The 27369-nt window shown below is 45.4% G+C and overlaps 3 protein-coding genes across 4 annotated transcripts; 1 reads left to right on the top strand and 2 right to left on the bottom strand.

Moving 5' to 3' along the window:
- Positions 1–231: 231 nt before the first annotated feature.
- Positions 232–17763, bottom strand: LOC311124953 (sarcoplasmic/endoplasmic reticulum calcium ATPase 2-like). The gene is made up of 23 exons (XM_084199047.1): positions 17565–17763; positions 16565–16684; positions 16143–16160; positions 15975–16057; positions 15622–15726; positions 15361–15499; positions 12337–12503; positions 11218–11373; positions 10983–11124; positions 10519–10685; positions 10236–10324; positions 9207–9309; positions 8058–8189; positions 7794–7919; positions 7420–7641; positions 7101–7212; positions 6370–6611; positions 5879–6099; positions 5224–5426; positions 4834–4919; positions 4336–4469; positions 2640–2757; positions 232–1012 (listed from the first exon to the last, which is right to left on the bottom strand). Exons 2-23 carry the CDS (start codon positions 16680–16682, stop codon positions 704–706), a joined length of 3192 nt encoding a protein of 1063 aa, XP_084055173.1. The 5' UTR covers positions 16683–16684; positions 17565–17763; the 3' UTR covers positions 232–703.
- A 915-nt stretch (positions 17764–18678) lies between these two features.
- On the bottom strand, positions 18679–21647 carry LOC311124951 (DNA polymerase delta subunit 4-like). Its single transcript, XM_084199046.1, has 5 exons — positions 21495–21647; positions 20932–21048; positions 20556–20645; positions 20177–20288; positions 18679–19672 (listed from the first exon to the last, which is right to left on the bottom strand). The coding sequence occupies exons 2-5, from the start codon at positions 21035–21037 to the stop codon at positions 19648–19650; spliced, it is 333 nt and encodes a 110-aa protein (XP_084055172.1). The 5' UTR covers positions 21038–21048; positions 21495–21647; the 3' UTR covers positions 18679–19647.
- A 19-nt stretch (positions 21648–21666) lies between these two features.
- LOC311124950 (FACT complex subunit SSRP1-like) lies at positions 21667–26182 on the top strand. 2 transcript variants are annotated; one of them, XM_084199044.1, is made up of 6 exons: positions 21667–21721; positions 22371–22462; positions 23044–23229; positions 23698–23803; positions 23895–24097; positions 24194–26182. In XM_084199044.1, exons 2-6 carry the CDS (start codon positions 22409–22411, stop codon positions 24239–24241), a joined length of 597 nt encoding a protein of 198 aa, XP_084055170.1. In that variant the 5' UTR covers positions 21667–21721; positions 22371–22408; the 3' UTR covers positions 24242–26182. The 2 variants fall into 2 exon arrangements, with proteins under 2 accessions (XP_084055170.1, XP_084055171.1); XM_084199045.1 differs by having other exon boundaries at positions 21690–21767.
- Positions 26183–27369: the final 1187 nt, after the last annotated feature.

Genomic DNA, 27369 nt, shown 5'->3' with positions numbered 1-27369 from the left:
TCCCACCTGTCACCTTACAGGTAGAGAAACTGGAATTCAATAAATAAACTACCACCTTATGTTAGAAATCATCTATAGACAGTACTTTCCCTTTCAAAATGGAATAAATATGCAGGAGAGAGTTCAAGACACAAGCAACAGCCATACTCAATGAAATCCGCTAAACAGCTTTCCAGGGAGAAGTTAAATTGAAAAAATAACACTCATTCAGAGTGGCCAGAAAGATTGTTTGAATCAACTACAAAGTTGTATTTCTTTTCTGGTTTGTCTCACATTGTAAAAAGTATGTTGTCAAGGAGCTAAGTGAATCCAAAAGTGCGTTCTTTCTGCAGAAAAGGAGTGGTATTTTCAAGACTTATTCGGTAACTTGCTAAACCAGGCTTGATTGAATAGGACCTTGAGTTGTCAAATCCCTCACTTAACGGTTTTAAACAGAAACCGGTCAGGGCCCGTATTCAAAAAGTCAGAGTGCTGAGCTAGGATGTATCAGCTCTCTCCCCTTCACTTCCTTTGTCTCCCCCCCCGCCCCCCCCCCCTCCCTCGTCTCAGATTGTTCACCTTTCATCCCTCCATCCCTGGCTTTTTATTTTTTGTCTTTCCCTGCACTCCATCTTCTCCTCAACTTGCTCCCCTATTTATTTGATAGTTCCTTCCCTTTCATTCATAACCCAAACCCCTCCCTCCCTTCCCCTTTTCCCCCCCTTCACTCATAGAACATGTTAGTAATATCAGAGTCCAGGCTGTAGATCCAGACCAATAGCGGGAATGACATTAAAACGAACGACCAGGACACGCCCTTAAACGCCCTGCTCACGGCGGCCGTCACGCCCCCTGACCCTTGACCCCTCCTCCGGCGCTCCCGCTCCTCCTCCTGGCGCTCCACGTCGGTACCCGGCTCGATCCAGTTCCGGGCCAGGAACTTGAGGGCCTCGTCCATGAAGATGACGGGCAGGGACATCTTGAGGACCACAACCCACTGCGGCCACGACAGGGGGCGGATCTGAAACACCATCTGGAGGGGAGAGAAGGAGAGGAGGGGTGGTTAGACAATGCGATATCTGAGAGCATAATGTAATGTAACACACACACACACACTTTCCTGTGCAGCAGTGTTAATTTCGGTACTTTCTTCGATTTAGTGTAGTCTTAGTCATTTTGACTAAAATATCATTAAGTCCCATTTTTGTCATTTAAATAATGATTTAGTCTAGTTATTGTCAAAATGATGAAAACAGTGGGCCATTTTGGTCAACTAAATGCCCTTTCATTTTAGTCACATCACATTTGTGTTGCCTCATTAACCTATAATAACATTAAACATAAATCACTGACTTCCATGTGCACAAACATGCATAACCTTGTCCTACCAACATATTTTTCTGCATAACATCCTATTCTTCCCTAAAGCAGAAATATGACAAACATACAGTAAATAAGAATAATATTCTATATTATAATTATCTGTACATTTCTAATTCAGCCTACATAGATATTGCACATTACATACAAAACAAACACAAGAGCAGACAACCAGAGACTGTGTGAGTGTGTGAGAGAGAGAGAAGCACCATCACCAGATGGTGCCGCAAAGTAGTATGGTTGCACCTCCATCACTCGGTTGCGTCATTGCCATTGATAACAACGCTCCAGAGACGCCACATTGATGTCCAAAAGTAGAATGGGAGCTAATGACGGTTTCGCCCAGTGATGTGGTCGAGTCACTAAACCTCGAGTCAGAATCAATTCCCAAGTCCCCTGTGCTCAAGTCCGAGTAACGAGTCCCTATGGCTGAAGTCCGAGTCCGTGTTAGCCAGTCAGATATAGCGTAGTGGGATGCGGGGGGATTTTAGTCAATAAGTTGTTTGCCATCCCGTTTCCTTTCTTCCTGTGCCACCAAATGTTTGCATTTAGGGTACTGGTAATGTTACCAGGTCCACGTTCAGTTGAAAAACGTTCTTGAACGTTGCAGATAGAAATCCCATGAATAGAGCCAACGTTATTCCTTACTCAACATGTCAGAGAGGCATGTTTGTTCTGCATAGCATATTCTGAACAGTCCAAAACTTTGCGTCCTGCTGAACAAGCCTCCAGGTTGTTAGCTATAGCTAGCTAATGAGGTAACATGACTGAACAAGGTGTAGCCTAAACAAATGGTTAACGGTACGGTCTGCAAGAAGCCTAGTGTTAGTATGGCCCACAATATGCTTTCTGAATGTAAAATGTTTTACTATTAAACTCAATTCTGCTATTGTTTTTAATTTCGTAAAGCAGCTTGTGTTTCATTACCAGGCAAAGGGTAGCTAACTAGAAGGCTGGTGGTGACTGGTTAGCTACGGGGAAGCAAGAGAGTCGCCAGGGCGATGTGTATAATTGGAGGCGGAACCTGAGTGGCGTCTGTCTGCCCACACTCATCGCTTGCTCCCCCGCAGCTCACCAGATGATGTAGGCTGTGTTTGCTGGGTGTGACGTGTCCTTCCCACTGCTGAACAGAACTGCTCTGCACATCTTTGCTGCTAATATTAAATTGTGCTCGTCACAGAAAAGCTCTCAATCTCTCCCAAAATTCTTGTCCAGTCCACTTAGAAGTCAGATTTTAGTTGACAAAATCATGCCAGATGAACACACACACAGTGACTTACAGGCAGGGGGTCAACGTAGAGGATGAGGAAGTGGAGTGCCATGGAGAGACAGATCGCTCCCACCAGCCAGGGGTTGGACCATGGAGGCATCTTCAGCAGGGACTGGTTTTCTGACAGACTGAGGACGAGGACACACAGCGGAGCTCAGAAATGGACCAGTACAAACTCAAAAGATGCCAGTAAAATATTGATACTAACGCAACAGAACTCTGGAATATAAATACAAAGTCAAAAGATGTCAGTAAAATATCCATACTTATACCAAATAATCTCAGATATTTTTTTATCATTTAGCAGACGCTCTTATCCAGAGCGACTTACAGGAGCAATTAGGGTTAAGAGCCTTGCTCAAGGGCACATCGACAGATTTTTCACCTAGTCGGCTCGGGGATTAGAACATGTGACCTTTCGGTTACTAGCATCAGTCATAGAGATTATTATCTATGACATGACACAGAACAGGTTTAGTTTGCATATGATAACATTTATTTTTATTAGTCACAGTACATTCTACATATATGTATATCGACTGTACATTTCATTCAGTTCTATTGCAATTGTTTTCCACCTTTGCTCTTTTCAATCATCAGACAAAGTTTATAAGTCGACAATGAAACACATTGTTTATGATCATGATATGCATGATTGTGCATGTAATGCTTTCATTATAAAGGTGCATTTTTATGGTGAAAATGATCTTCCCCAAACTTGAAACTCACGAGCAGTCTATGCATGCCAGTTAGGCTCTACACTGGTTGTAAAGTGGATTAATGTGCTTAATTTTAAGAAGTTATTTGGCCACTTGTTGAGTTGTGATACAAACTTTATCAAAGAAATGTAATATAGGCCTATGGGTGAGGCTATATGAGGTGTTCGTCTATGATTTAAAACAGTCGCAAAAAAAAAGCATGCGCTTTTTCTTGACTTATTGCACACAAACTGGAAATCATTCACAAGTGATAATATATAATTTACAAGTGATAGGCTAATATTGTCACCCATCTGACTATTCTTGATTTAATCTTGTCTTTATATATACTAAATAATATATATACACACTAAATAATATATATATATATATATATATATATATATATATATATATATATATATATATGAAATATGTTTTGATTGATAATGGACCATTATCATGCACCTGTCTCAAAAACAGGGGCAGGGGAAAAATACATGTCATCTATGCACTTAAAATGGCGAATGGAGGACGCTTTTCTCGTGATTCATTTTCATGCCAGCCAGGTAGGCTATACTCCTGTTGTAAAGAGAAGCAATGTGCTTAATATTAGGAAAGTTGAGAAATAAATATAGTAGGCCTAGCCTATAGAAGGCCATTAAAACTATTTTCTCAAGCAATTGCATAGCCTATAGAACTGTTGCATAGCCTATAGAAATGTTGCGCAACATGAGCTCTCATTAAGTGTTTGATTAGATTTTCGATTATATTTGCATTGTTGTCAGAGTGATTGGAGGGACACTAGAGTGCTGCGTACCAGGCAGTTAGCAAGTTTGGTAGGCTACTAATGACCATCAGCAGCATCAGAGCTCGGAGAAGCCTAATTACTGTGACTAAACGGTCACGTAGAATTTGACTGTAGTCATCACTCGTGACCGCCGGTGAGGCGGTAATACGGTCACCGTAACAGCCCTAACCATGGAAGTTGTAGTTTTAGTAGCATACCTGTTGAGGGCGTTGCACATCTCTATGGTAACGAGCACAGACAGGGCCATGGTCATGGGGTAGGGCGACTCGAACACCGAGCACTGCACCCCCGCAAACTCCCCGTGGCCTTCACTGCACTGGAGATAGTGGGACTGAGCGGAGGAGAGAACAGAGAGAGAGAGAGATATTGGGAGGGCGAGAGAGTGTGAGGGGGGTAGAGACAGAGAGAGAGACAGAGAGAGGGGGGGGGGGGGGGGGGGGTAGAGGGTTAAACACAGCCAAACCATAAAAGTATTATCTGTAGCTACAAAAACAATTAACCTATTCATTTTTCTCTATTATCATTGCATTTCTCTTATAACCATCTCACAACCCAGCTAAACTGGAGAAGAGGGACGAGGAGGTCAGGATGAGTGAAAGAAGAGGGGGATGGAGTGAGAAGAGAAGGATATGGAGGTTGGAGGTTAGATACGGTAAAAGTAAGAGACGTGAGAGAAGAGAAGAGTGTGTTCTAACCAGTTGGTAGAAGGAGAGTTTGGGTCCGTCGTGTGCTGCCATGAACCACCAGGCTGCAGCTCCTACTGTGGCTGCGCCCACGTAGCCTGAGAGAGAGGTCAAAGGTTAGATGGATGTGTATATTCTAGAATCTCAGCCGATATTGTGATGCAAAATCAATCAATCGTCCACAAATGTTATTTGTATAAATCCTTTTTTCAAATACATTTGTCACAAAGTGCATGAGGCTACGTTCTAAGTTCTAAATACAAGAACCCTGTATGTTCATAATCTATAGCCTCACGATGCAGTCTCTGCCATAGATATAGATCGAGATATACTAGACTTACTCACATCCGACGATGAGGCATCTGCAATAGACATAGAAACAGATAAAGTAGAAACACTCACATCCGACGATGAGGTATCTGCAGAAGAGCCATCCGGAGATGAGTGGCTCCTTGGGGGAGCGCGGGGGGCGGGACATGATGTCCAGGTCGGGGGGGTTGAAGCCCAGGGCGGTGGCCGGGAAGCCGTCCGTCACCAGGTTGACCCACAGCAACTGGACCGGGATCAGGGCCTCGGGCATGCCCAGAGCAGCAGTCATGAAAATACTGGAGGGGAGAGAAGGTTAGGATGGTAAGGTGGGGGGAGAGAGAGCAGAAAGGGGGTGAGAGTGAGGGAGGGATAAAACAATAATTATTCAGAAATCCTCTCTTTACTGTTCCAGACTACTATTAGCCCTCAAGTTAATCCATTCATCCATCTCTCCTTTTTTACATTTTCCTTCTCTCTATTGTCACCTGACCTAGAGTACTCCTCTCCTAAATGTGCACCTCCGTTCTGTTATCCTTCCCCTTTATTTATAACCGTAACTCCACCACCCTCTCTCCCTCCCTCCCTCGTTTTCATCCCCCTCTCCATACAGCCTCTCCTATGATACACCTATGAAGTATCCTATACACTGTTTCATGTTGTTATAGATGGCTCTGCCCTCTCTCTCCTCCAATCCCTCCTTCTCTCTCCTCCATTCCCTCCCTCTCGTCCCCCGTCCCCCTCTCCTCACCAGACAACCTCTCCTATGTTGGAGGAGATGAGGTATCGTATGAACTGTTTCATGTTGTTGTAGATGGCTCTGCCCTCTTCTACAGCCGCTACGATGGTAGAGAAGTTATCATCAGCTAGGATCATCTCTGAAGCGGACTTGGCTACAGCCGTGCCTGAACCCATGGCGATCCCGATCTCTGCCTTCTTCAGGGCTGGTGCATCGTTCACTCCATCACCAGTCTGGGGGAGAGAGGGAGGGAGAGAGGGAGAGGGGGAAGGAGGAATGGGAGGGAGCAAGAACAGGCGGCGAGTCAAAAGAGGGAGGAAACACAATGCAAACATGCTTTCTCAACGCAGAGGAAGAATGTTAACAATGACAACAGTTCTGTCACTTGATTGAACAGGTATTTTTTAGTGTCACAGGGTAGAGCACTAGACAGAGACAACTGCTGCCAACAGAGACAGATACACACACACACACACCCTTTCACCCCTCACCCACCCCCTCACCATGGCTGTGATGTCGTCGAGGCTCTGTAGGTACTCCACGATGCGGCTCTTGTGTGTGGGTTCCACGCGGGCGAAGCAGCGTCCGGTACGACAGGCCTGCCTCTGGAGGTGGGGGGGCAGCTCGTCAAACTCCCTCCCCGTCAGGCCCCCTGAGAACGGGTCGTCCCTGCCCGCCTCCTCCTCCTCCTCTGTGATGATGCCCACGCGACGACAGATGGACATGGCCGTGCCCTTGTTGTCACCTGGGGGACATGAGGTTAGATGGAGAGATGACACCCAGGAGGCAAAACTGTTTGAAATCGCGTCATTACGGCCTGGGCCGATCCCAGTATCACAATACTCGTTAGTATCGTGGCAAGTAAACAAAACACGAAGCAAATTTAATTTATTTAGGAAAATAGACCTAATGTTGGAAACAAACATCATTACGTTGTCATCCAGAGTCACATTTATTTATTTTCCAAGCTATAGCACACAATATTTTACATACAGCAGGTTTTTAAAGGACCAAAGAGTTTGGTCTAAGCCGTGTTTTCATTTATGCCATGTAAAAAATATTGCGATACTGGTATCGTCCCGGCCTTACACGTTATAATAGCTTTTTAAGGTAGATGAGTGTGTTGAGACTTTATTGAATCCCCTTGGATAATGTGTCTTGAGTCTCCCCATCCAACAAACATGCATCACAACACAACAAACAACAGAGGGAGTGTGTTTAAGGCGTGTCATACCTGTGATCATGATGACGCGGATGCCAGCCTGCCGACACATGCGGACCGCACCAAGTACTTCCTTCCTGGGGGGGTCCAGCATCCCCACGCAGCCCACGAAGGTCAGGTCCGACTGGAGGGGGGGGGAGAGGAGGTTGTTGTTTCTTTAACACTAATCAAATTAAACTGTATTTGAAGTGCCTTGAAAAACCGCAACACACTTTACAGTAAAAAAAATAATAAAATAAGAGAAATAGGCAAGCAAAATGCAATAAAAGCGGTGAATAAAAGTGCATTACACAAAGGATACCTAAAATTAAATCATCCTAAAATCCCTCACCTCGTAGTCGGCGAAGGTGGCTGAGTTCTCCAGGTTGAGGGAGCGTATCTCGGGGGGCGAGTCCCGGGTTGCCATGGCGAGGCATCGGAGGGTGTCCCGCCCCGTGGCCCACTCCCTGACGATCCCCTGGAGCTGCTCCCGTCCCGCCGGCGTCATGGGCACCCGCGCACCCCCGTTCACCCGGATCCAACGGCAGCGCTCCAGCACGCTTTCCGGAGCTCCCTGGGAGAGAGACGAGAAGTTAATACAAAGTGAGGAGATGGCGGAGAGAGCGGGCAAGAGAAAGAGCTCAGAAGAAAGGAAGGAAAACAGAAACGGCAAGAAAGATCAGAGAGAGGAAGAGGGGAAGTAGGAGTGATAGAGAGAGAGCTGACCTTGACAAACATCTTGGCCCCGGCGGCAGAGCGGCTGAGCTTGTTGGGAGAACAGAACACTGACATGGACTTCCTGTCACGGGAGAACTCCAACGTCAATTCCTTCCTCATCAACTGTTTTATCACCTGATGGAGAGAAGGATGGAGGGAGGGAGAGAGAGAGGAGATTTATCATTCAATCATTCTGCAAGGAAGGAAATTAGGTCAGCACGTCTCAATGGTACACACACAGATTTCTTTGATCACAGACACACACACACTCACCGAGCAGCAGGCAGTAGCTCTCTCAACAGCGGACAGTCCTCGGAGGTCTGTGTCGAACACGTTCATCTTCTCCACCAGACAGCACAGGGCGGTCTCCGTAGCCTCGCCCACCTTCTCATACACACCCTTAGACTGGGACACACACACACACACACACACACACACACACACACACACAGGTTAAGGGTCAACAACAATGATATTATTTGATTATTTGAATGTATTATTTCAAACAGATGCTACTGGACTGGAACAAAAGTAGCTCTCCAAGATAAGAATTAAGAAGTGTCTGTCCATTTGTGTGTAGCATGGTGTGGAGTGCCGTGGTTATGGTGTGGAGTGTCGTGGTTATGGTGTGGAGTGCCGTGGTTATGGTGTGTAGTGCCGTGGCTACGGTGTGTAGTGCCGTGGCTACGGTGTGTAGTGCAGTGGTTCTGATGTGTAGTGCAGTGGTTCTGGTGTGTAGTGCCGTGGCTACGGTGTGTAGTGCCGTGGCTACGGTGTGTAGTGCCGTGGTTCTGGTGTGTAGTGCAGTGGTTATGGTGTGTAGTGCCGTGGTTCTGGTGTGTAGTGCAGTGGTTCTGGTGTGGAGTGCCGTGGTTCTGGTGTGGAGTGCCGTGGTTCTGGTGTGGAGTGCCGTGGTTCTGGCGTGGAGTGCCGTGGTTCTGGCGTGGAGTGCCGTGGTTATGGCGTGGAGTGCCGTGGTTATGGCGTGGAGTGCCGTGGTTCTAGTGTGTAGTGCAGTGGTTCTGGTGTGTAGTGCCGTGGCTATGGCGTGTAGTGCCATGGTTCTGGTGTGTAGTGCCGTGGCTACGGTGTGTAATGCCGTGGTTATGGTGTGTAATGCCGTGGCTACGGTGTGTAGTGCCGTGGCTACGGTGTGTAGTGCAGTGGTTCTGGTGTGTAGTGCAGTGGTTCTGGTGTGTAGTGCCGTGGCTACGGTGTGTAGTGCCGTGGCTACGGCGTGTAGTGCCGTGGCTACGGTGTGTAGTGCCGTGGCTACGGTGTGTAGTGCAGTGGTTCTGGTGTGTAGTGCAGTGGTTCTGGTGTGTAGTGCAGTGGTTATGGTGTGTAGTGCCGTGGCTACAGTAAGACCAATTTACATTGGTGTGTAGTGCCGTGTGCAAAGTAGGCTGGAGCTGTTCTCACCTCATTGTAGTCCAGAGAGGAGTCGTTACACAGAGCACAGATAGAGGCCATCTCCACCAGGCCCTCATACTGACTACACTTCACTACTGTCTCATCCTTATACCTAAGGGAGAGAGAGAAGGAGAAAGGAAATACATAGAGGGAGAGAAATAGGAGGAAAAGGGGAGAGAGAGAGAAGGGAAAGGAGGAGATGAGAGAGAAGGGTGGATATGGAAGACGACAGGGAGAGAGATAAGGAAAGGGGAAAGATGGCGTGAGAGAAGGGGAGAGAAGTATGGGATAATAGAATGCGGGGAAGCGGGGGAGACGAGACCAGAGAAAGAAGTAGAGGAGGGGAACCAAATATTAGACAAAGAAACAACATTTCTCAGCATCTTAAAAGGCCCAGTGCAATCAGAAATGTGATTTGTCTGTGTTAATACTGTGAAAATGATGATAACGCCCTTTTAGTGTAAGAGCTGTTTGAAAAGACCGCCTGAAATTTCAGCCTGTTTTGGCGGGATGGAGTTAGGGCCTGCCTGGTGACATCACCAGGTGGTAAATTAGTTAATAGACCAATAAGAAAGAGTTTCAAACCCCTCTGCCAATAATAGCTAGTTTTCCCCTCCCCACTCAAACCACTCACTCCCAGACAGTCCTAGCAAAATTGGGGTCATTCGTCATGACATCTAGAGCTTTCAAGACAACTGGGAATGGCGAAAAAAAATTCAGGTCGGAATGTCGGCGCTCTAGAAAGATGCCAGAGTTTCCGACATAATAATAATAATAATAATAATAATAAGCCAATTAGCAGACGCTTTTATCCAAAGCGACTTACAGTCATGTGTGCATACATTTTTACGTATGGGTGGTCCCGGGGATAGAACCCACTACCCTGGCGTTACAAGCGCCATCCTCTACCAATTGAGCTACATTTTTTTTCCTGAGTTCCCAGTTGTCTTGAACGGACTGATGTCGGAAGTCGGATATTTCCAAGTTCCCAGTTGTTTTGAACGTGGCAATCATCAGTTAAAGGTTAAAGGCACTCACACTTCCCCTTCTGGGGCGTAAGTAGATCCGGTCACCGAAAACTCACTCAGGGCGCATCGCTCCCCTGACACACTGTCCACAACAAATATCTACACATACACACATGCGGATACAGACAGAAGGGGTTAGAAAATACACACTCATTGTCACAATCAGTAAGGTTAGGTCAGCATCAGGCTGAGTGTCTGTCAATCAACATGCCAAACCATTCCACTTTCATGTCAGCTCCAGTGAACCCAAGTGGTTACTCTTCCCCTATCTCATTTTCCCTTCTCTCTCTCACCCGGTGGACAGACATCTGATTGGTGGTGAGGGTGCCAGTCTTGTCGGAGCAGATGACGGAGGTGCAGCCCAAGGTCTCCACAGAGGGCAGACTGCGAACGATGGCATTCTTCCGGGCCATGCGTCTGGTCCCCAGGGCCAGGCAGGTGGTGATCACAGCGGGTAGGCCTGCATGGGGGGGGGGGGGCAAGATTGGATAAGGTGAAGGGACCGTTAGAGTGGGGTTAAATATATGGTTCCATGATAGTTCTTCCGAGTTATGTGACAAAAGTATACTGGCTGATCAATCTATTTATCGAGTTAAGAGTCTACATGGACACAGAGAGGAGCTGTTGAGAGAGAATTCATTTTAGTTTCATATGGAATTTAGATTGCTCAGAATAGAATGGAATTGACTCATGCTCCACTTTGTGTGTCACACACACACGAAGAGAAGAGAAAGAGGTCGTTGGTCCCACCACGTACCCTCAGGGATGGCAGCTACAGCCAGTGCCACAGCGATCTTAAAGTAGTAGACGGCCCCTCTGAGCCAGCTGCCACCGTGGACCGGGTCATTGAAATGGCCTACGTTGATACCCCACACTGCCACACAGATCACTGTTATCACCTGGAGGGAGGGAGGGAAAGAGAGAGCCTGTTATCACAACACAGCTGAAATAAAAGGAATGAGGGAAAGAAAGAGAAGGAAAGTCCCTAGTACCTTGGACAGCTGTTCTCCAAACTGGTCTAGTTTCTGCTGCAGCGGTGTTCTCTCTGGGTCTGTAGCAGCCATCTCGTCACGAATCTTCCCTATCTCAGTCTGCACCCCTGTAGCTACCACCACACCTATAGCCCTGCCCGCCGCAATGTTGGTGCCCTGGAAGAACAATGATACAAAGCCCTGTGTTGGTTTACAAAGCCCTGTGTTGGTTTACAAAGACCTGTGTTGGTACACTCTACTAACTACTACATGAGTTTGATCAGTAAAGCAATATACATTGGCATTGTGCTCACAGCTCATCTTCAAAACAAAGTCTTGGCAATAACATAAAAAAAGAATGTATGTATTACCCAGTCAGCACAAGATCAGAAAGACGTATTTTCAACATCTTTTCAACCAAAGATACATACTGTATTTTTAACGTTTAAAACACATTTAACCAAAAATAAGTATTTTCAACCAACCAACGTATTTTCAACATCTTGTGCTCATAGGGTAGATGTATTATAAATCATGAACTGTGATTTGACTATGTAGGTGGCGTGGGGATCAACGACATCCATCTCACACATACGGTATCTTTTAGTGATATACAGGACACAACAGTTTCAGTATGTGAGTGTAGCTCAAGTACCAACACAGCCCTTGATGATCCAGTTCAATAGCGCCACCATCGCTATATTAACCTGGAAGACTGAGTGGTCTAGACGCTCTAACCTGGCTCTTTAGAACTGTATTAAGAGCTGTTTAGTAGATTACATCACACAGTATATTATGTGTTTCCTGTGCAAACAATGCGAGTGATGTTTTATTCAACAAACAGTTGAGTCACACCTTCGACACTCGCATCAAAGCAGCACAGTGCACACACACACACACGTCCCTGTGTTCTGGTTCCTCTCTCACACTATATCTCCCATTAGATCAATAAACTACACACACTCGCTCTCCCACACTTACACACGCATAAAAACAAAATGTGCACCCTTTGGCTTGAGGCCTTACCCCCACGTGCTGTGCTGGTCTATTTCTAATCAGATAATGACCCCCTAAAAACACACCCCCCTCCCCCCACACACACTGTATACACACATATATACTCCCCTCCTCACCACTTACAGAGAACAGCATGTTTTTCTTGTCCTGGTTGACGGCTCGCGGGTCAGGCACTGGGTCTGTGTGTTTGATCACGGACACCGACTCCCCCGTTAGGATGGACTGGTCCACTCGCAGTGTGGTGGAGCGGATGGAGGTCAGACGGATGTCTGCTGGGACTTTATCACCAACTGGGGGAAAACAGGGCGGAACGGGGGAGGTGATGGTTTGTCAAGTCAAGTCTTACATGGCAGAGGATATATACGACATAGCCAAAAGGATGTGGACACCCCTTCAAATTAGTGGATTCGGCCATTTCAGCCACACCCATTGCTGACAGGTGTATAAAATCGAGCACACAGCCATGCAATTTCCATAGACAAACATTGGCAGTAGAATGGCCCATACTGAAGAGCTCAGTGACTTTCAGTGTGGCACCGTCATAGGATGCAACCTTTCTAACATGTCAGTTGGTCAAATTTCTGCCCTGCTAGAGCTGCCCCGGTCAACTGTAAGTTCTGTTATTGCGAAGTAGAAACTTCTAGGAGCAACAATGGCTCAGCCGCGAAGTGGTAGGCCACACAAGCTCACAGAACAGGACCGCCGAGTGATGAAGCGCGTAGAGTGTAAAAATCGTATGTCCTCTGTTGCAACACTCACTACCGAGCTCCAAACTGCCTCTGGAAGCAACGTCAGCACAAGAACTGTCCGCCGGGAGCTTCATGAAATGGGTTTCCATGGCCGAGCAGCCGCACATAAGCCTAAGATCACCATGTGCAATGCCAAGCGTTGGCTGGACTGGTGTAAAGCTCGCCACCATTGGACTCTGGAACAGTGGAAACGCGTTCTCTGGAGTGATGAATCACGCTTCACCATCTGGCAGTCCGACGGACGAATCTGGGTCTGACGGATGCCAGGAGAACGCTACCTGCTAGAATGCAGAGTGCCAACTATAAAGTTTGGTGGAGGAGGAATAATGGTCTGGGGCTGTTTTTCATAGCTCGGGCTAGGCCCCTTCGTTCCAGTGAAGGGAAATCTTAACACTACAGCATACAATGACATTCTAGACGATTCTGTGCTTCCAACTTTGTTGCAACAGGGAAGCAATTACAGTACCTGTAAGTGTATTTAGACATAGCCTGTTTAAAAACAAGTCGTTTTGTTTAGAATTTGATTCAAATTATTCGGTCTCTTTTAGGCCTTGTCAATAAGCAAGATTACATTCATTATTGATAACATTTGACATGTCCATAATACAATTTAGAGTAGGCCTAGCCCCAATCAGTGTGTATGCTATGTATATATATTTCCACATTAAAGCCATGCAATTACTTAGAACAATGTGGAATGCAAACAGGTTCAAGTTAACATATTTAGCAAAGATGGGATAGATCTACATTTTGTTATTTTGTTTCTGTAAGATGTTACAAACTATAAAAGGACTGATATTGGAATTAGAGTTGATTCCAAGGCAATATATAAAAGACCGTAAATACACAACTTGAAGCAAACACATATTTAGCCATGGAGCACATTCTGATTGGCCAGTGAGGGGCCAAGCATCGACACACCCAAACTTGTTTATTAATCAAAACCCAGCCCTTTCATGCCAACGCCAGCAACTGCATCGATAATTGTGGTTTTGAAAATAGCTAAAATATTTCTGACATACCCCCGAACCTATAGCGCTACCGCCAGCGCTTAGATTGACCATTGTGTTAGGTTTGTTAAAATAGAGCCCATAATACCTTAGAACAGCCTAACTAAACCCCATAGACTATTACCATCTTATTTCCACATAACGGCTGTTTTTTTAAATGACCTGTCAATCAACCAAATTCATTGGTAAACATTTTAAACCCTGCAAGATCATTGGCCGAGAGGGATAGACAGGCAGTGATGTGATAAACAGTGCGTTACGTTTTATAACAATCCTCCATGGATGGATCTCAAATGGCACCCTATTCCCTAGCTCTGGTCAAAAATAGCACACTATAAAGGAATAGGGTGCCATTTGGGAGGCATCCCCCAGTGTTCTGCTGTATAAACTGTGATTGGTGTCACAAAGTTCCCATGCTCTTTAAGCCAAACATCGCCACTGTGAATCTCTCTGAGTCACAACACATAAAAACACTCTCAACCCCCATTTCCTCTGTTACTTCTTTGAAGCTCTAAGAATAGAAACGGAGCGCCTTGAGGATTCGACAATTGGGGCGGTCTTAACCCTTCGAGCTGTGTTGTCGCTAAAAGTCACACAGAAATGTGAAACCGTCCCCCCAACTGCCTGTTCAGTCAGATATCTGTGAAAAGTTTGAGAAAATATTTGGGAAAGAAAGGTTAGCATCACTGACCCAGTCTGGCGACATTCCCAGAGCTTATCAAGATGCAGTGATATTGGGTATTGTAAGTCTCCTCGAATATCACATCAACTGACAGCAACTTGATTAAAACTTCATTTCCCATAAAACCTTTCTTTGATTTCCATGATGATGCGAGAGGGCAAAGATCCAACCCATACAGATTAAAATGTTTCCAAAGCTAACTAAACATCTTATCTTTGGAAGTTTAAACAACTAACTCTGTCAATAATAGAACACTTTGGGTATGGGATTTGCTAAATGGGTATGGGATTTGTAGTTTTTGTTTCCCCCTACGTACCTGCCACCTTCGCTGTGTTTCCACTCCCCAGGTACGATGTATAGAACACTAGGGACGTTTGAGGAGTTACGAAATGTGTCGTTTTTTTCCCTACCTGCTATAGTACCTCAATATCATAGGTATTTTTTGGTGTTGCTGTTCTTCTTTCCATTATTAGAGGACTTCTAATATAAAGAACACTTGGACCCCAAGACTAGAGGATGGTGGGATTGTTCTGCCTACCTGCTACAGTACCTCAACATTGTTACCAGTCACAGTATAGAACACTGTGGTCCCTAGAGGACTCTGGGATTTGTAGTTGTCCTGCCTACCTGCTATAGTACCTCAACAATGTTACCAGTCACACTGTGGTCCCTAGAGGACTCTGGGATTTGTAGTTGTTCTGCCTACCTGCCACCTCCACTATGTCCCCAGGTACGAGGTCCTTAGCCCGGACCCTCTGGACACTCTTCCTGTCCTGTCGGTACACCTTCCCCATCTCAGGCTCATACTCCTTCAGCGCCTCGATCGCATTCTCAGCATTACGCTCCTGTAAACACACACACGTGGATGAACACACATCATCACACACGAATAAACTTGTTTATGCATGAACACACACTTAGGAAGGAACACACACTAATGCAACATGTCAAAACACTGTGACTTCACCTGCCACACCCCGACGATAGCGTTGGCAATGAGGATGAGGAGGATGACGAAGGGTTCCACGAAGGCTGTGATGGTCCCCTCCCCTTCCTCGAACCAGGCAAGAGTCTGTCAGAAAAGAGAGAGGTTAAAGAGGAACTTGTTTTCAAGAACCAAGAGAGAGTATGTGACAGGGATGGTAATATTGTGAGGATATAAAGAGTGAATAGGAATGCTCAGAGCAAAATATTTAAATAGCTCTAAATATGTTTGAATGGCTTTGGGTAGGCTGTGACTTAGCCATTTACTGTAAAGTTACAGTATTTACGATAGTGTTTGTTTAGGTTGTCTTTGTGTGTGTGGTTGTGTGTTCTTACGAAGGAGATGCAGGCAGCCAGCAGAAGAATCCGAACCAACAGATCCTCAAACTGTTCCAGGACCAGTTCCCATAGCGACTTCCCTGGAAACACAGAGATGGAAAGAATGTAAATGCAGGAGAGAGGGAGGGGGAGAGAGAGAGAAGAGGGAGATAATGAACATCTTACCTTCTTCGGCCGGTAACTCTGCATCATGGAGTTCAGAAATCCAGAGAGAGAGAGAGAGAGAGAGAGCGAGAGCATGGGAATGAGAGAGATTGTTATAAACATGGTAATAACATTGCTATTATCAGTCATCATCATCGTCAATATCATCATCACATTGCTAAACATAGGCCTAACTTGGGTGTCATTACATATAATCATTGAAACAATTTAATACTGGTGAGAGTAAGAGTCGGGCGTTTCTGAATTTAAGGGTGAAATAGGGGTCAAGGGTTAGGAGTGAAGGGTTAGGGCTGCGTCCTAAATGGCACCTACTCCCTACATAGTTCACTATTTTTGACCAGAGTCCTATAGGCCCAGGTCAAAAGCAGTGCACTACATAGGGAATAGTGTAATTTAGGACATGAACTAGGACCGTGACATACCGTTTGGGCCCCATCTCTCCTTGCTCTTCCTCAGCTGTTCGCAGCTCAGGCCTGTCGACTCATTCACACTGAAATACCCCAACACCTCCTCGACTGTCTTAGTATGGGCATTGTCCATCCCTGAAGGAGAGTTGGATGGAGAAAGGGAGGGGCAGAGAGATGGAGAGAGGGGGGCAGAGAGATGGAGAGAGGGGGTGGTGGAGAGATGAGAAGAGGGAGAGATGATGGGGGGAAGAGGAGAAAAAAGAGAGCGAGTGAAGGGGGATGCACAACATCAGTAGGCCTACATAACATTGAAACTGAACTAGTGAAAATAAAATGGAGGAAAAATAACTTTACTCTCCATTCTATTCATACTCTCACTGCACTGAATGAGACATTCCCACAATATGGGGACCGACTTGATACTGTAAATTCGATAATGTTGAGACCGAAATAACCGCCTGGGGACATTACAAAACGAGCCTAGATAGATAAGCAGGTGAGCAGAGGCACCTGTTGCATGTATATTACGTTGATTTACAGCACCTGTTCTGTTCCGTAGGGGATTCAACAAGACATGATGCAACAAACTTAGCAACCACATAATATACTAAAACCGTGAATCATCCGTTACATTGTGCTAAATGCATCTATCGATGGTTCGAAGAAGATACAATGTCAAGAATGTTCTTGAAATAATCATCTTCGAGGCATCCAACGCAGATCTCAAGCGAGCACGCAGACACAGGTCAACTGTTTATCAACCATTCTCACATTATTTTACAAATAAAATAAAAGCTATTTCGTACGTTTGTTGATATACAAAGATAAAGTCTTGTTGACGAGCTTTTAAATATCTGCATTGAAGGTAAATGTCCCTTTCTAGGCCGATCCGCTGCGACGCCTTCAATATGCTAACATTTGCTAACTGGCTAAATGGCATTCTCAGAATCCGTAACTAGCAAATAATCCTGCCTTGCACGGGACGTTAACGCGCTAATAATGAAGGGAGACTTACCAGTGCAGTAAGTATCCCGGTATTCCGTTGACTAACAACTAATTCTGAAACGTTTAGTAAATAACACAATATCAAAACAAATAGTAGTAGAAAACTACAAAAAGAAAACGTTAATTCCTACGACGAATTGAGAAATCGATCTATATTAACTGCCTGGCTATTTCTCTCCCACCGAATCGCTAGCTAACGTTACGTCCTGGAAAATTATAAGGAAGGCATTGTCATAGAATAACAGTCATTTTTCTTCCGGTACAACTAAGGCTTGTTGGAGGCGTATTCCCCTACTTCTATATTTGATTACAACACCGATGTCGTGCGCTTTAATCCACCCACTATGTCTTAGCTATCTAAATAGCCGTCTATTTAATGCTAGGCCACAGAATACTATAGTGCCTCAGTCGCAGAAATCGTCGAAGCGAGGGTTAGGCCAATTAGAGACCTGGGATTTAGACTGAAATGGCTATACAGCGAATCACATTGCAGCATTTTCCATAAACCCGCCTACCGGTGCTTTGCTGCAGGAGGGCGGAACCCTAACTCTGCCCTTGGCTCAGCGCTTGACCAATGAACGTGCTGTGCGACAGTCGTCTTTCCAGATGATTGACTTTTGTACCACCCAATGGGTTTGGCAGGACCCTCGATTCGCGTTACCCCTGACCAATAGTAAAGTCCGTCAAACAAAAGAGGCGGGACGTGTATTTAAAGGTAAAGCAAAGCGCTCCCTCCCCCAACGCCCATCTGTCACCAGAATGCGTCTAACGGCTAATGAGTGACGTGCAATATCGGACTCTTTCTAGAGCTCCGACTCTCCGACCTGAAGATCACAGACATCATGATTTGATCTCGTATTTTTTCGAGTTCCAAGTTGTTTTGAACGCGGCATGTCTGGTCGCATATGTGGCTAAGGTCATATGTGGTCAGACATTATGTGCCCCACGCACCCTCCTCTCTGTAGCACGTCACGTTTATGTGCACCGCCCCCCACCTCCTCTCTCTCACGCACACTGTCACACACACAACCTCCTATCTGCTCTGTAGGACTTCACATTAACATCAGTAGGCTATTGCTCGTCTGATGCAACACATTAGCCTACATCATTTATTCTAGGCTATTACTCAAATCAAATCACATTTTATTTGTCACATGCTTCGTAAACAACAGGTATAAATACACAATGAGTAATGATAACTATATAGCTACATATACACTGAGTATACAAAACATTAAGAACCCCTGCACTTTCCATGACAGACTGACAAGGTGAATCCAGGTGAAAGCTATGATCCCTTATTGATGTCACTTGTTAAATCCACTTCAATCAGTGTAGCTGAAGGGGAAGAGACAGGTTAAAGAAGGATTTTTAAGCCTTGAGACAATTGAGACATGGATTGTGTATGTTTGCCATTCAGAGGGTGAATGGGCAAGACAAAAAATGTAATGTAAGTGACTTCGAACGGGGTATGGTAGTAGGTGCCAGGCGCACCAGTTTGTGCCAAGAACTGCCACGCTGCTGGGTTTTTCATGCTCAACAGTTTCCCATGAGTATCAAGAATGGTCGACCACCCAAAGGTCATCCAGCCAACTTGACACAACTGTGGGAAGCATTGGAGACATGGGCCAGCATCCCTGTCGAACGCTTTTGACACCTTGTGGAACGCTTTTGACACACATCATTAGCAAGTAATAGCAACATCTGACTGTCCCTCTATCGATCTCTCTCAAGCTCTCTCTCCCTCTCCCTCACTCTGGTACATATACCATTTAAATACTTTAGTTTGAAATAGGTTACCTATATAAAAATATTTATGTATGTCTCAAAAGTGAACCAAATGTGTGACGGAGGTAGTGGTGTGTATGTGTGTCTGTATGTGTGTGTGTGTGTGTGTGTGTGTGTGTGTGTGTGTGTGTGTGTGTGTGTGTGTGTGACAGACCTAACAAAAACAGATATTTTGGTAGAAAAGGGTTTTTAATAAAAAAGTGTAGTGTGATGGTTTGCAGTCAAACTTGAACTTAACAAAAACAAAACCACATGAACTTTGCACATTCTTATTTTATCTTCTCTGTCTCACCTCTTTCTATTTCTCACAATGGATAGTCACTCCACAGGCTGAAAGACAAAACAGTACAAAGACAATATTTTAACAACAAAATATGACAAATGCATAATTTCTCATTACTGTTATGTACAACATTACGTATGATGCTGTATGGCTGGAATACATTTGTAATGGTCCCGAAGTGTGTGTTTATGAAAGATAGTTTTTTGTGTGTTCTTGACTGTGTGTGTGTGTGTGTGTGTATACTCTTAGAAAAAAAGGTGCTATCTAGAACCTAAAAGGGTTCTTCGGCTGACCCCATAGGAAAACCTTTGAAGAACCCTTTTCGGTTCCAGATAGAACCATTTTGGTTTCCATGTAAAACCCTTTCCACAGAGGGTTCTATATGGAACCCAAAAGAGTTCTACCTGGAACCCAAAATGATTATCCTATGGAAACAGCCGAAGAACCCTTTTGGAACCCTTTTTTCTAAGAATGTACATGCATTTGTGTGTGTGTGTGTGTGTGTGTGCATCTGCTTGTGCGTTGTGTGTGTACTATTTTGTTCATAGTACCAGTGTGTGTAGTCTGGGTCTGTGTCTGCGCTGAGCAGCATATCTCTGATCTCCTGAGGGGGGTTTAACCCATGCAGTGCAGCTCTCTCCCACCGCTGCAAACGACTGATACCTGAAAGAGAGAGTGTGAGTAGAGAGGGAGTAGGAATGCTACTGTAGATCATATAACACTATGAGATACAGGAAGGAAAACAATTGGATTGGATTAAAACAATTCACAAAGCAATACGTAACAGGAGAGGAAACACAAAAAAATTACAAGATAAAAGGACCGTGCAAAGATTAAACATTGGCGCGCCACTGTGCTGCATATTGTTATTATGAATAACTGTATTAAAAATATGTTGTCAGATAGTTAACACCAGTTGCTGCAGGGTACCTGTGCAGGGTCCATACCGCCAGTCCAGGTCAAACTGTCTCAGCTCCTGCAGCTCTTTATCTCTGGCCGTGAGGGGGCGCGGCTCAGCGTCTGATTGGACGACAGACAGGAAGCGAAGTTAGAGTGACACCACCATGACCAATCACATACAGCTGGGGAAATAGTGCTCTATTGACAAGTTGAGTTGCATCACTGAATCACTAATTTCCTCTACAGAGACCAATACAACTATTCTAGTGTTCTATTCATTATCTCAATAAAATCATTTGGGTGTCATTTGAAAACAGTAGTTCAATTTCATACTCTATTACAATGTTCCATCTGTCTTGTATGACTGCTGTGTGGTTTGCTGGACACACACACACACATGTCTAACCCTTTTGGGGAGGCGATGGGGCCCTCTTCTCTCTCTTCTCCTCTCTCCTGGATCTCTTCACCACCTTGTAGGAGTCGGTGATCAGACCTGCACGTTTGGCCGTCATGGCTGACCTGGCTGACAGACAGACAGACAGACAGACGTACGTACAGACAGACAGACAGACAGACAGACAGAGAGCGTGTGTTTTCTACTGATATTGATGAGTAGGCAGTGTTTCTGTTTCAATAGTAACATTATTGTTTCCTTTAAACCAAGATTGCAGTATAGTTTGCGGGTTGAAGTTTGTGAACAGTACACACACGGCAGAATTACATTTTGACACAGCGACTGAACGCCCCACCCACAACCTCAGTTCCTGTACAAACGGATTGAAGTCCGTAATGCAAACATTAGCTGCATAACTGGCAATTTAGGCGATATTTCGCCAACAATGCAAAGTATTTTGTATGCATTACTATCATATGAACTATTCTGCGCGTTTTCATAGGTTTCTTGCACTTCTGCAATTCATTGTATGCAAAAACGTTTCATCAGACCCTTGATATAGTTTTATAACATACCTGATCACAATTGTGTTCGATGTCTTTACACTTCGGTTTTTGCCTGATGATCAATTTGTATGTTATCATGAACCAATCAATCGAAACGCAACAAACCCAGACCAACAGAAGAAAAAAACGTCAAACGTAACACATTACAGCCTTGGTAACGTCACTTTCGACGCACACGACGCAAAGACTTGACTTTCTCCCAACGCACATTACAAGTTGACAGCTAAAACACAACGGTTAGTAATGTAAACAAGACGTTATTCCACAGATCAACTATAATCGGTAAACAATAACATAGTAATGACACCATTATAGCAAGCTGTAATGTATTGCATAAGAGTTTTTACATGTCATAAGGGTTATTTACATGTCTCAGTCCCAATTTGCTTGACAGCTGAAAGCTACACATAACAAGCAAGTTTGGTTGGTTGTTATAATCTTCACTGCAAGGCCCACTGTACTAAATTGTTGGGACATGCAGTTCATACAGGTTTCCATATAAGTAATTTGAATTTATGCATTTTGCATCTGGTCTGCTTAGTAAGATTTAGTCCACTTCCTGCACATAAAATGTAATGTAAATGTTTACTAATTTATATATAGAGTTAGAAAGAGTTAGAATAAGAATTATATTTATATGAGTTTGTAGTTAGTTTATACTATACACAGTACAGTACAGTAGATACGGTAGTAATATTATATATGCCATTTAGCAGACGCTTTTATTCAAAGCGACTTACAGTTACGTGCCTACACTTTATTTATGGGTGGTCCCGGTAATCGTACCCACTAACCTGGCATTGCAAGCCCCATGCTTTACCAATTGAGCTAGAGGACCAATATAATGAAGGCAGACGGTTGTCCTTTCTCTGTGTGTGGTATTAGAGGTAGACTGGCTCCTGAGGAGCAGAGGAACAGCTGCCATGGTCGACACACTGGAGTTCAGTGACATTTACCAGGAGGTCAAAGGGTCATGGGTAAGTGTGTGCGTGCGTGTGTATGTGTGTGCATGCATGTGTTTGTGTGTGTGTGTGTTTGTGTGTGTGTGTGTGTGTGTGTGAGAGAAAGAGAGAGAGAGGACTCGAGGAGAGACTGTCTGTGTGTGTTTCAGCATAGCAACACATATCTGACAATGCAGTAAGAAGTCAACTATTACAAACTATTCTAAATGTGTGTGTGTGTCTATGTATACTTCAGGTGTTTCTATACTGTATATGTATGTCAACACTATATACACTACCAGTCAAAAGTTTGGACACACCTAATCATTCAAGGGTTTTTCTTAATTTAATTTTTTTTTTACATTGTAGAATAATAGTGAAGACATCAAAACTATGAAATAACACATATGTAATCATATAGTAACCAAAAATGTGTTAAACAAATCAAAATATATTTTATATTTGAGATTCTTCAAATAGCCACCCTTTGCCTTGATGACAGCTTGATGTCTTCACTATTATTCTACAATGTAAAAAATAGTAAAAAAATAAAGAAACACCCTTGAATGAGTAGGTCCAAACTTTTGACTGGGACTGTATGTACTGTGTTTCCCCAGAACGACGGGCGTCTGCGGTTCGGTAGACAGAGTGTGGTGTATAAGAGCAGTAAGACAGGGAGGGTGGACAGCATCCCAGCTGCGGAGTTGTCTCAGGCCCAGTGGAGACGTGTGTGTCTGGGACAGGGCATCAAGCTGACCACCAGCACCGGACACATCTACAAATATGACGGCTTCAGAGACACGGTGACGAGGGATGGGGGGAAGAGAGAGGAATGAGGGGAGGAGGGTAAAGGAGAGGTGAGGGTAGAGGAGAGGTGAAGAGAAGAGAGGAAAGGGGTGGAGGAGAGGAAAAAAGGAGGGAGGGAGGGAGGGAGGGAGGATAGAGGAGAGGGAGGGAGGGAGGAGACAGGAGGGAGGGATGGAGATATCGTTGAGGGGAGACAGAGAGATGGAGGGAAGGAGAGAAGGATGAAGGGGAGGGAGGAATGGATGATGGAAGAAAGAAAGAAGGAGAAAGGGGAGGAAAGAGATGGAAAGGTGGAAAGAGGAAAGAATGGGAATGAAAACAGAGTAAAGAGTGAGTTTGGAGTAGGAACGAGATCAGAGAGGAGTATAGAATAGAACCATTTGAAACAGGAAAGTCAGCATGGAAAATAAACATTGTCTTCTCTCTCTCTCTCCACCCCACTCCTCTCTCCCCTCTCTCTCCAGGACTTTGAGAAGATCTCTGAGTACTTCAAAGCCCACTACAAAGTGGAGCTGTCAGAGAAGGAGTTATGTGTGAAGGGTTGGAACTGGGGCACCGCCAAATTCTCTGGTGAGGACAACACTACCACCATATTCAAGTTGTCGGAGGCCATTTTGGTTGTAACATTTTGGCTCCAAAACAGTCTATTTTCCGTTCCCAGGCCCTCTCCTGTCATTCGAGGTGAGCGACAGCCCAGTGTTTGAGATCCCCCTGGCCAGCGTGTCCCAGTGCGCCACGGGGAAGAATGAGGTGACGCTGGAGTTCCACCAGAACGACGAGGCAGAGGTGTCGCTCATGGAGGTCCGATTCTACGTCCCACCCGGGGATGCCGCCACCACGGAAGAGGGGCCAGAACCCGTGGAGGTGGGGGGCTGTGTTTGTGTGTGTGAGTGTGTGTCTGGAAAGGAAAACCCACACTCACTGAAATATTCTTTACGTTTTAATGTGTTTTTTTTGCAGCAAAGGTCAGAACAAACGGACGGCAGCATTCGTCAACGTCTGGTATAGACTTCCATATTAGTCCCATATTCATATTCAGAAAACTTTAATGTCCTCAAGAGGCAATTCATTTTGTAGCAGTCAAGAACATATAGACAAGATCACAATGTACAGTTGAAGTTGGAAGTTTACATATACCTTAGCCAAATACATTTAAACTCAGTTTTTCACAATTCCTGACATTTAATCCTAGGAAAAATTCCCTGTCTTAGGTCAGTTAGGATCACCACTTTATTTTAAGAATGTGAAATGTCAGAATAATAGTAGAGAGAATGATTTATTTCAGCTTTTATTTATTTCATCACATTCCCAGTGTGTCAGAAGTTTACATACACTCAATTAGTATTTGGTAGCATTGCCTTTAAATTGTTTAACTTGGGTCAAATGTTTCGGGTAGCCTTCCACAAGCTTCCCACAATACGTTGGGTGAATTTTGGCCCATTCCTCCAGACAGAGCTGGTGTAACTGTCAGGTTTGTAGGCCTCCTTGCTCGCACATGCTTTTTCAGTGATGCCCACAAATGTTCTATAGGATTGAGGTCAGGGCTTTGTGATGGCCACTCCAATATTTTGACTTTGTTGTCCTTAAGCCATTTTGCCACAACTTTGGAAGTATGCTTGGGGTCATTGTCCATTTGGAAGACCCATTTGCAACCAAGCTTTAACTTCCTGACTGATGTCTTGAGATGTTGCAGCAAAGCACCCCCACGGCATGATGCTGCCACCCCCGTGCTTCACGGTTGGGATGGTGTTCTTCGGCTTGCAAGCATGTCCCTTTTTCCTCCAAACATAACAATGGTCATTATGGCCAAACAGTTCTATTTTTGTTTCATCGGACTAGAGGACATTTCTCCAAAAAGTAAGATCTTTGTCCCCATGTGCAGTTGCAAACCATAGTCTGGCTTTTTTATAGCGGTTTTGGAGCAGTGGCTTCTTCCTTGCTGAGTGACCTTTCAGATTATGTCGATATAGGACTCGTTTTACTGTGGATATAGATACTTTTGTAGCTGTTTCCTCCAGCATCTTCACAAGATCCTTTGATGTTGTTCTGGGATTGATTTGCACTTTTCGCACCAAAGTACGTTCATCTCTAGGAGACAGTGCGCATCTCCTTCCTGAGCGGTATGACGGCTGCGTGGTCCCATGGTGTTTATACTTGCGTACTATTGTTTGTACAGATGAACGTGGTACCTTCAGGCATTTGGAAATTGCTCCCAAGGATGAAACAGACTTGTGGAGGTCTACCATTTTTTTTCTGAGGTCTTGGCTGATTTCTTTTGATTTTCCCATGATGTCAAGCAAAGAGGCACTGAGTTTGAAGGTAGGCCTTGAAATACATCCACAGGTACACCTCCAATTGACTCAAATGATGTCAATTAGCCTATCAGAAGCTTCTAAAGCCATGACATCATTTTCTGGAATTTTCCAAGCTGTTTAAAGGCACAGTCAACTTAGTGTATGTAAACTTCTGACCCACTGGAATTGTGATACAGTGAATTATTGTCACGGTTTCGGCCGAGGCTGCCTCTCTTCCTTGCTCGGGCAGGCTTCGGCGGTCGTCGTCTCCGGAGTACTAGCTGCCACCGTTGTATGTTTTGATGTTCGTTTGGTTTTGTCTTGATGTTGTACACCTGTTATCGTTTAGCGTTCATTATTGTCCTATAAGTTCTCGTTGTGTTTGTCATGTGTTGTGTGTGATTGTACTTGCTGTCGTGTATGTCTGTGCTTCGTTCTCTCCTCTGTGTTGGAGAGGTTCTCGCACGTGTTTGTGCGTTATTGTTATTTTGTTTGATTTTACGCCTGTGTGCGTAATCGCTCGTATCCAAGCTCTTTTGACTCGTTTTGAGTTTTGGTTCACTAAAGTCTATTGGACTAAGTTCCTGCGTCCTGCGCTTGATTCCTGCACCACACCTTCACAGCACACCTTCTGACAGAATCACACACCTAAGATGGAATCAGCATGAGCCGCAGCAGCACCTGAGTCTCTGGAGGAGCGGGTCCGCGAGCAGAACGACCAGATCCTTCGTATCGGGACCGCCCTTCAGGACGTGATCAACACGCTTCAACGCTGGGAGATTAGAGGGACACCCACACCTCCACCTTCCGTGCCATCACCATCAGCCAGTCAGCCCATACAAGCTCCGGAACCCAGGTGAATTCGGCTCTCGCTCCCGAGGGCATATGATGGGACCGCTGCCGGGTGTCAGGGCTTCCTTCTACAGGTGGAGCTATACCTGGCCACCGTACACCCGGCGCCCTCGGGACACGAGAGCGTGTCCGCCCTCATCTCCTGTCTCACCGGCAAGGCGTTGGAATGGGCCAACGCCGAGTGGAGGAGAATAGACTCCTCCACTATCACCTACTCAGAGTTCTCCCGCCGCTTCAGGGCTGTGTTTGACCATCCACCTGAGGGGAAAGCGGCGGGGGAGCGTCTATTCTACCTCCGGCAGGGGAGGAGGAGCGCCCAGGAGTTCGCTTTAGAATTCCGAACTCTAGCGGCGGATGCAGGGTGGAATGAGCGGGCCCTCATCGATCACTACCGCTGTAGTCTACGAGAGGACGTCCGTCGGGAGCTGGCCTGCAGGGATACCAGCCTCACTTTCGATCAGTTAGTGGACATGTCCATCAGGCTGGACACCCTGCTGGCTACCCGCGGACGTTCCGAGGGGGGTCCGTCCATTCCATCCTCCAGCACCTCCGAGCCGAGCCCTATGGAGCTCGGGGGTGCTGGCGCTAGAGAGAGGAGGGGTCGGAGCATGAGGGGGGCCGTCCCCTGCACCAACTGTGGCCGTGGAGGACACACCGCGGCTAGGTGCTGGGGAGGGTCTCCTAGGGGAGAAGACGACAGGCTCCGCACTGGGGAGTCCTTCCAGGTGAGTAGGCGCCCCACTTACCCAGAGCTCTCTGTTGCGCACTTCTGTATACCTGTGCGATTTCCACAGGTTGCACCTCATTCCCAGCATAAGGCGCTAGTAGATTCAGGCGCGGCTGGGAATTTTGTTGATAGTAAATTTTGTTTAGAATTAGGGATTCCCCTTCTTCCTGTTGACGTCAGGGAAGTCACAGCACCACTTAGGATGTGTACGCAGGGGGGTCATGAGGAGATTATCCAGCTATATCTGATCGACTCTCCTGCGT

This window comes from Coregonus lavaretus, assembly GCF_964263955.1.
Source record: "Coregonus lavaretus genome assembly, contig: HAP1_SCAFFOLD_4881, whole genome shotgun sequence".
Classification (NCBI taxonomy): domain Eukaryota; kingdom Metazoa; phylum Chordata; class Actinopteri; order Salmoniformes; family Salmonidae; genus Coregonus; species Coregonus lavaretus.
The sequence above is the reverse complement of the archived record's forward strand: the minus strand, read 5'-3'. Positions and strand labels throughout refer to the sequence as shown.

Coding starts and splice junctions, on each gene's coding strand:
- LOC311124951 (XM_084199046.1), bottom strand. CDS start 21,037: ATGACGGCCAAACGTGCAGGTCTGATCACCGACTCCTACAAGGTGGTG. Junction 20,646..20,931: donor CCCATCGCCTCCCCAAAAGG/GTTAGACATGTG, acceptor TCGTCCAATCAG/ACGCTGAGCCGCGCCCCCTC. Junction 20,289..20,555: donor GCGGTATGGACCCTGCACAG/GTACCCTGCAGC, acceptor TCTCTCTTTCAG/GTATCAGTCGTTTGCAGCGG.
- LOC311124950 (XM_084199044.1), top strand. CDS start 22,409: ATGGTCGACACACTGGAGTTCAGTGACATTTACCAGGAGGTCAAAGGG. Junction 23,230..23,697: donor ATGACGGCTTCAGAGACACG/GTGACGAGGGAT, acceptor CTCTCTCTCCAG/GACTTTGAGAAGATCTCTGA. Junction 23,804..23,894: donor GGGCACCGCCAAATTCTCTG/GTGAGGACAACA, acceptor TTCCGTTCCCAG/GCCCTCTCCTGTCATTCGAG.
- LOC311124953 (XM_084199047.1), bottom strand. CDS start 16,682: ATGGACAATGCCCATACTAAGACAGTCGAGGAGGTGTTGGGGTATTTC. Junction 5,427..5,878: donor AACATAGGAGAGGTTGTCTG/GTGAGGAGAGGG, acceptor TCTCCCCTCCAG/TATTTTCATGACTGCTGCTC. Junction 2,758..4,335: donor ATGTGCAACGCCCTCAACAG/GTATGCTACTAA, acceptor CCTCGTCCTCAG/TCTGTCAGAAAACCAGTCCC.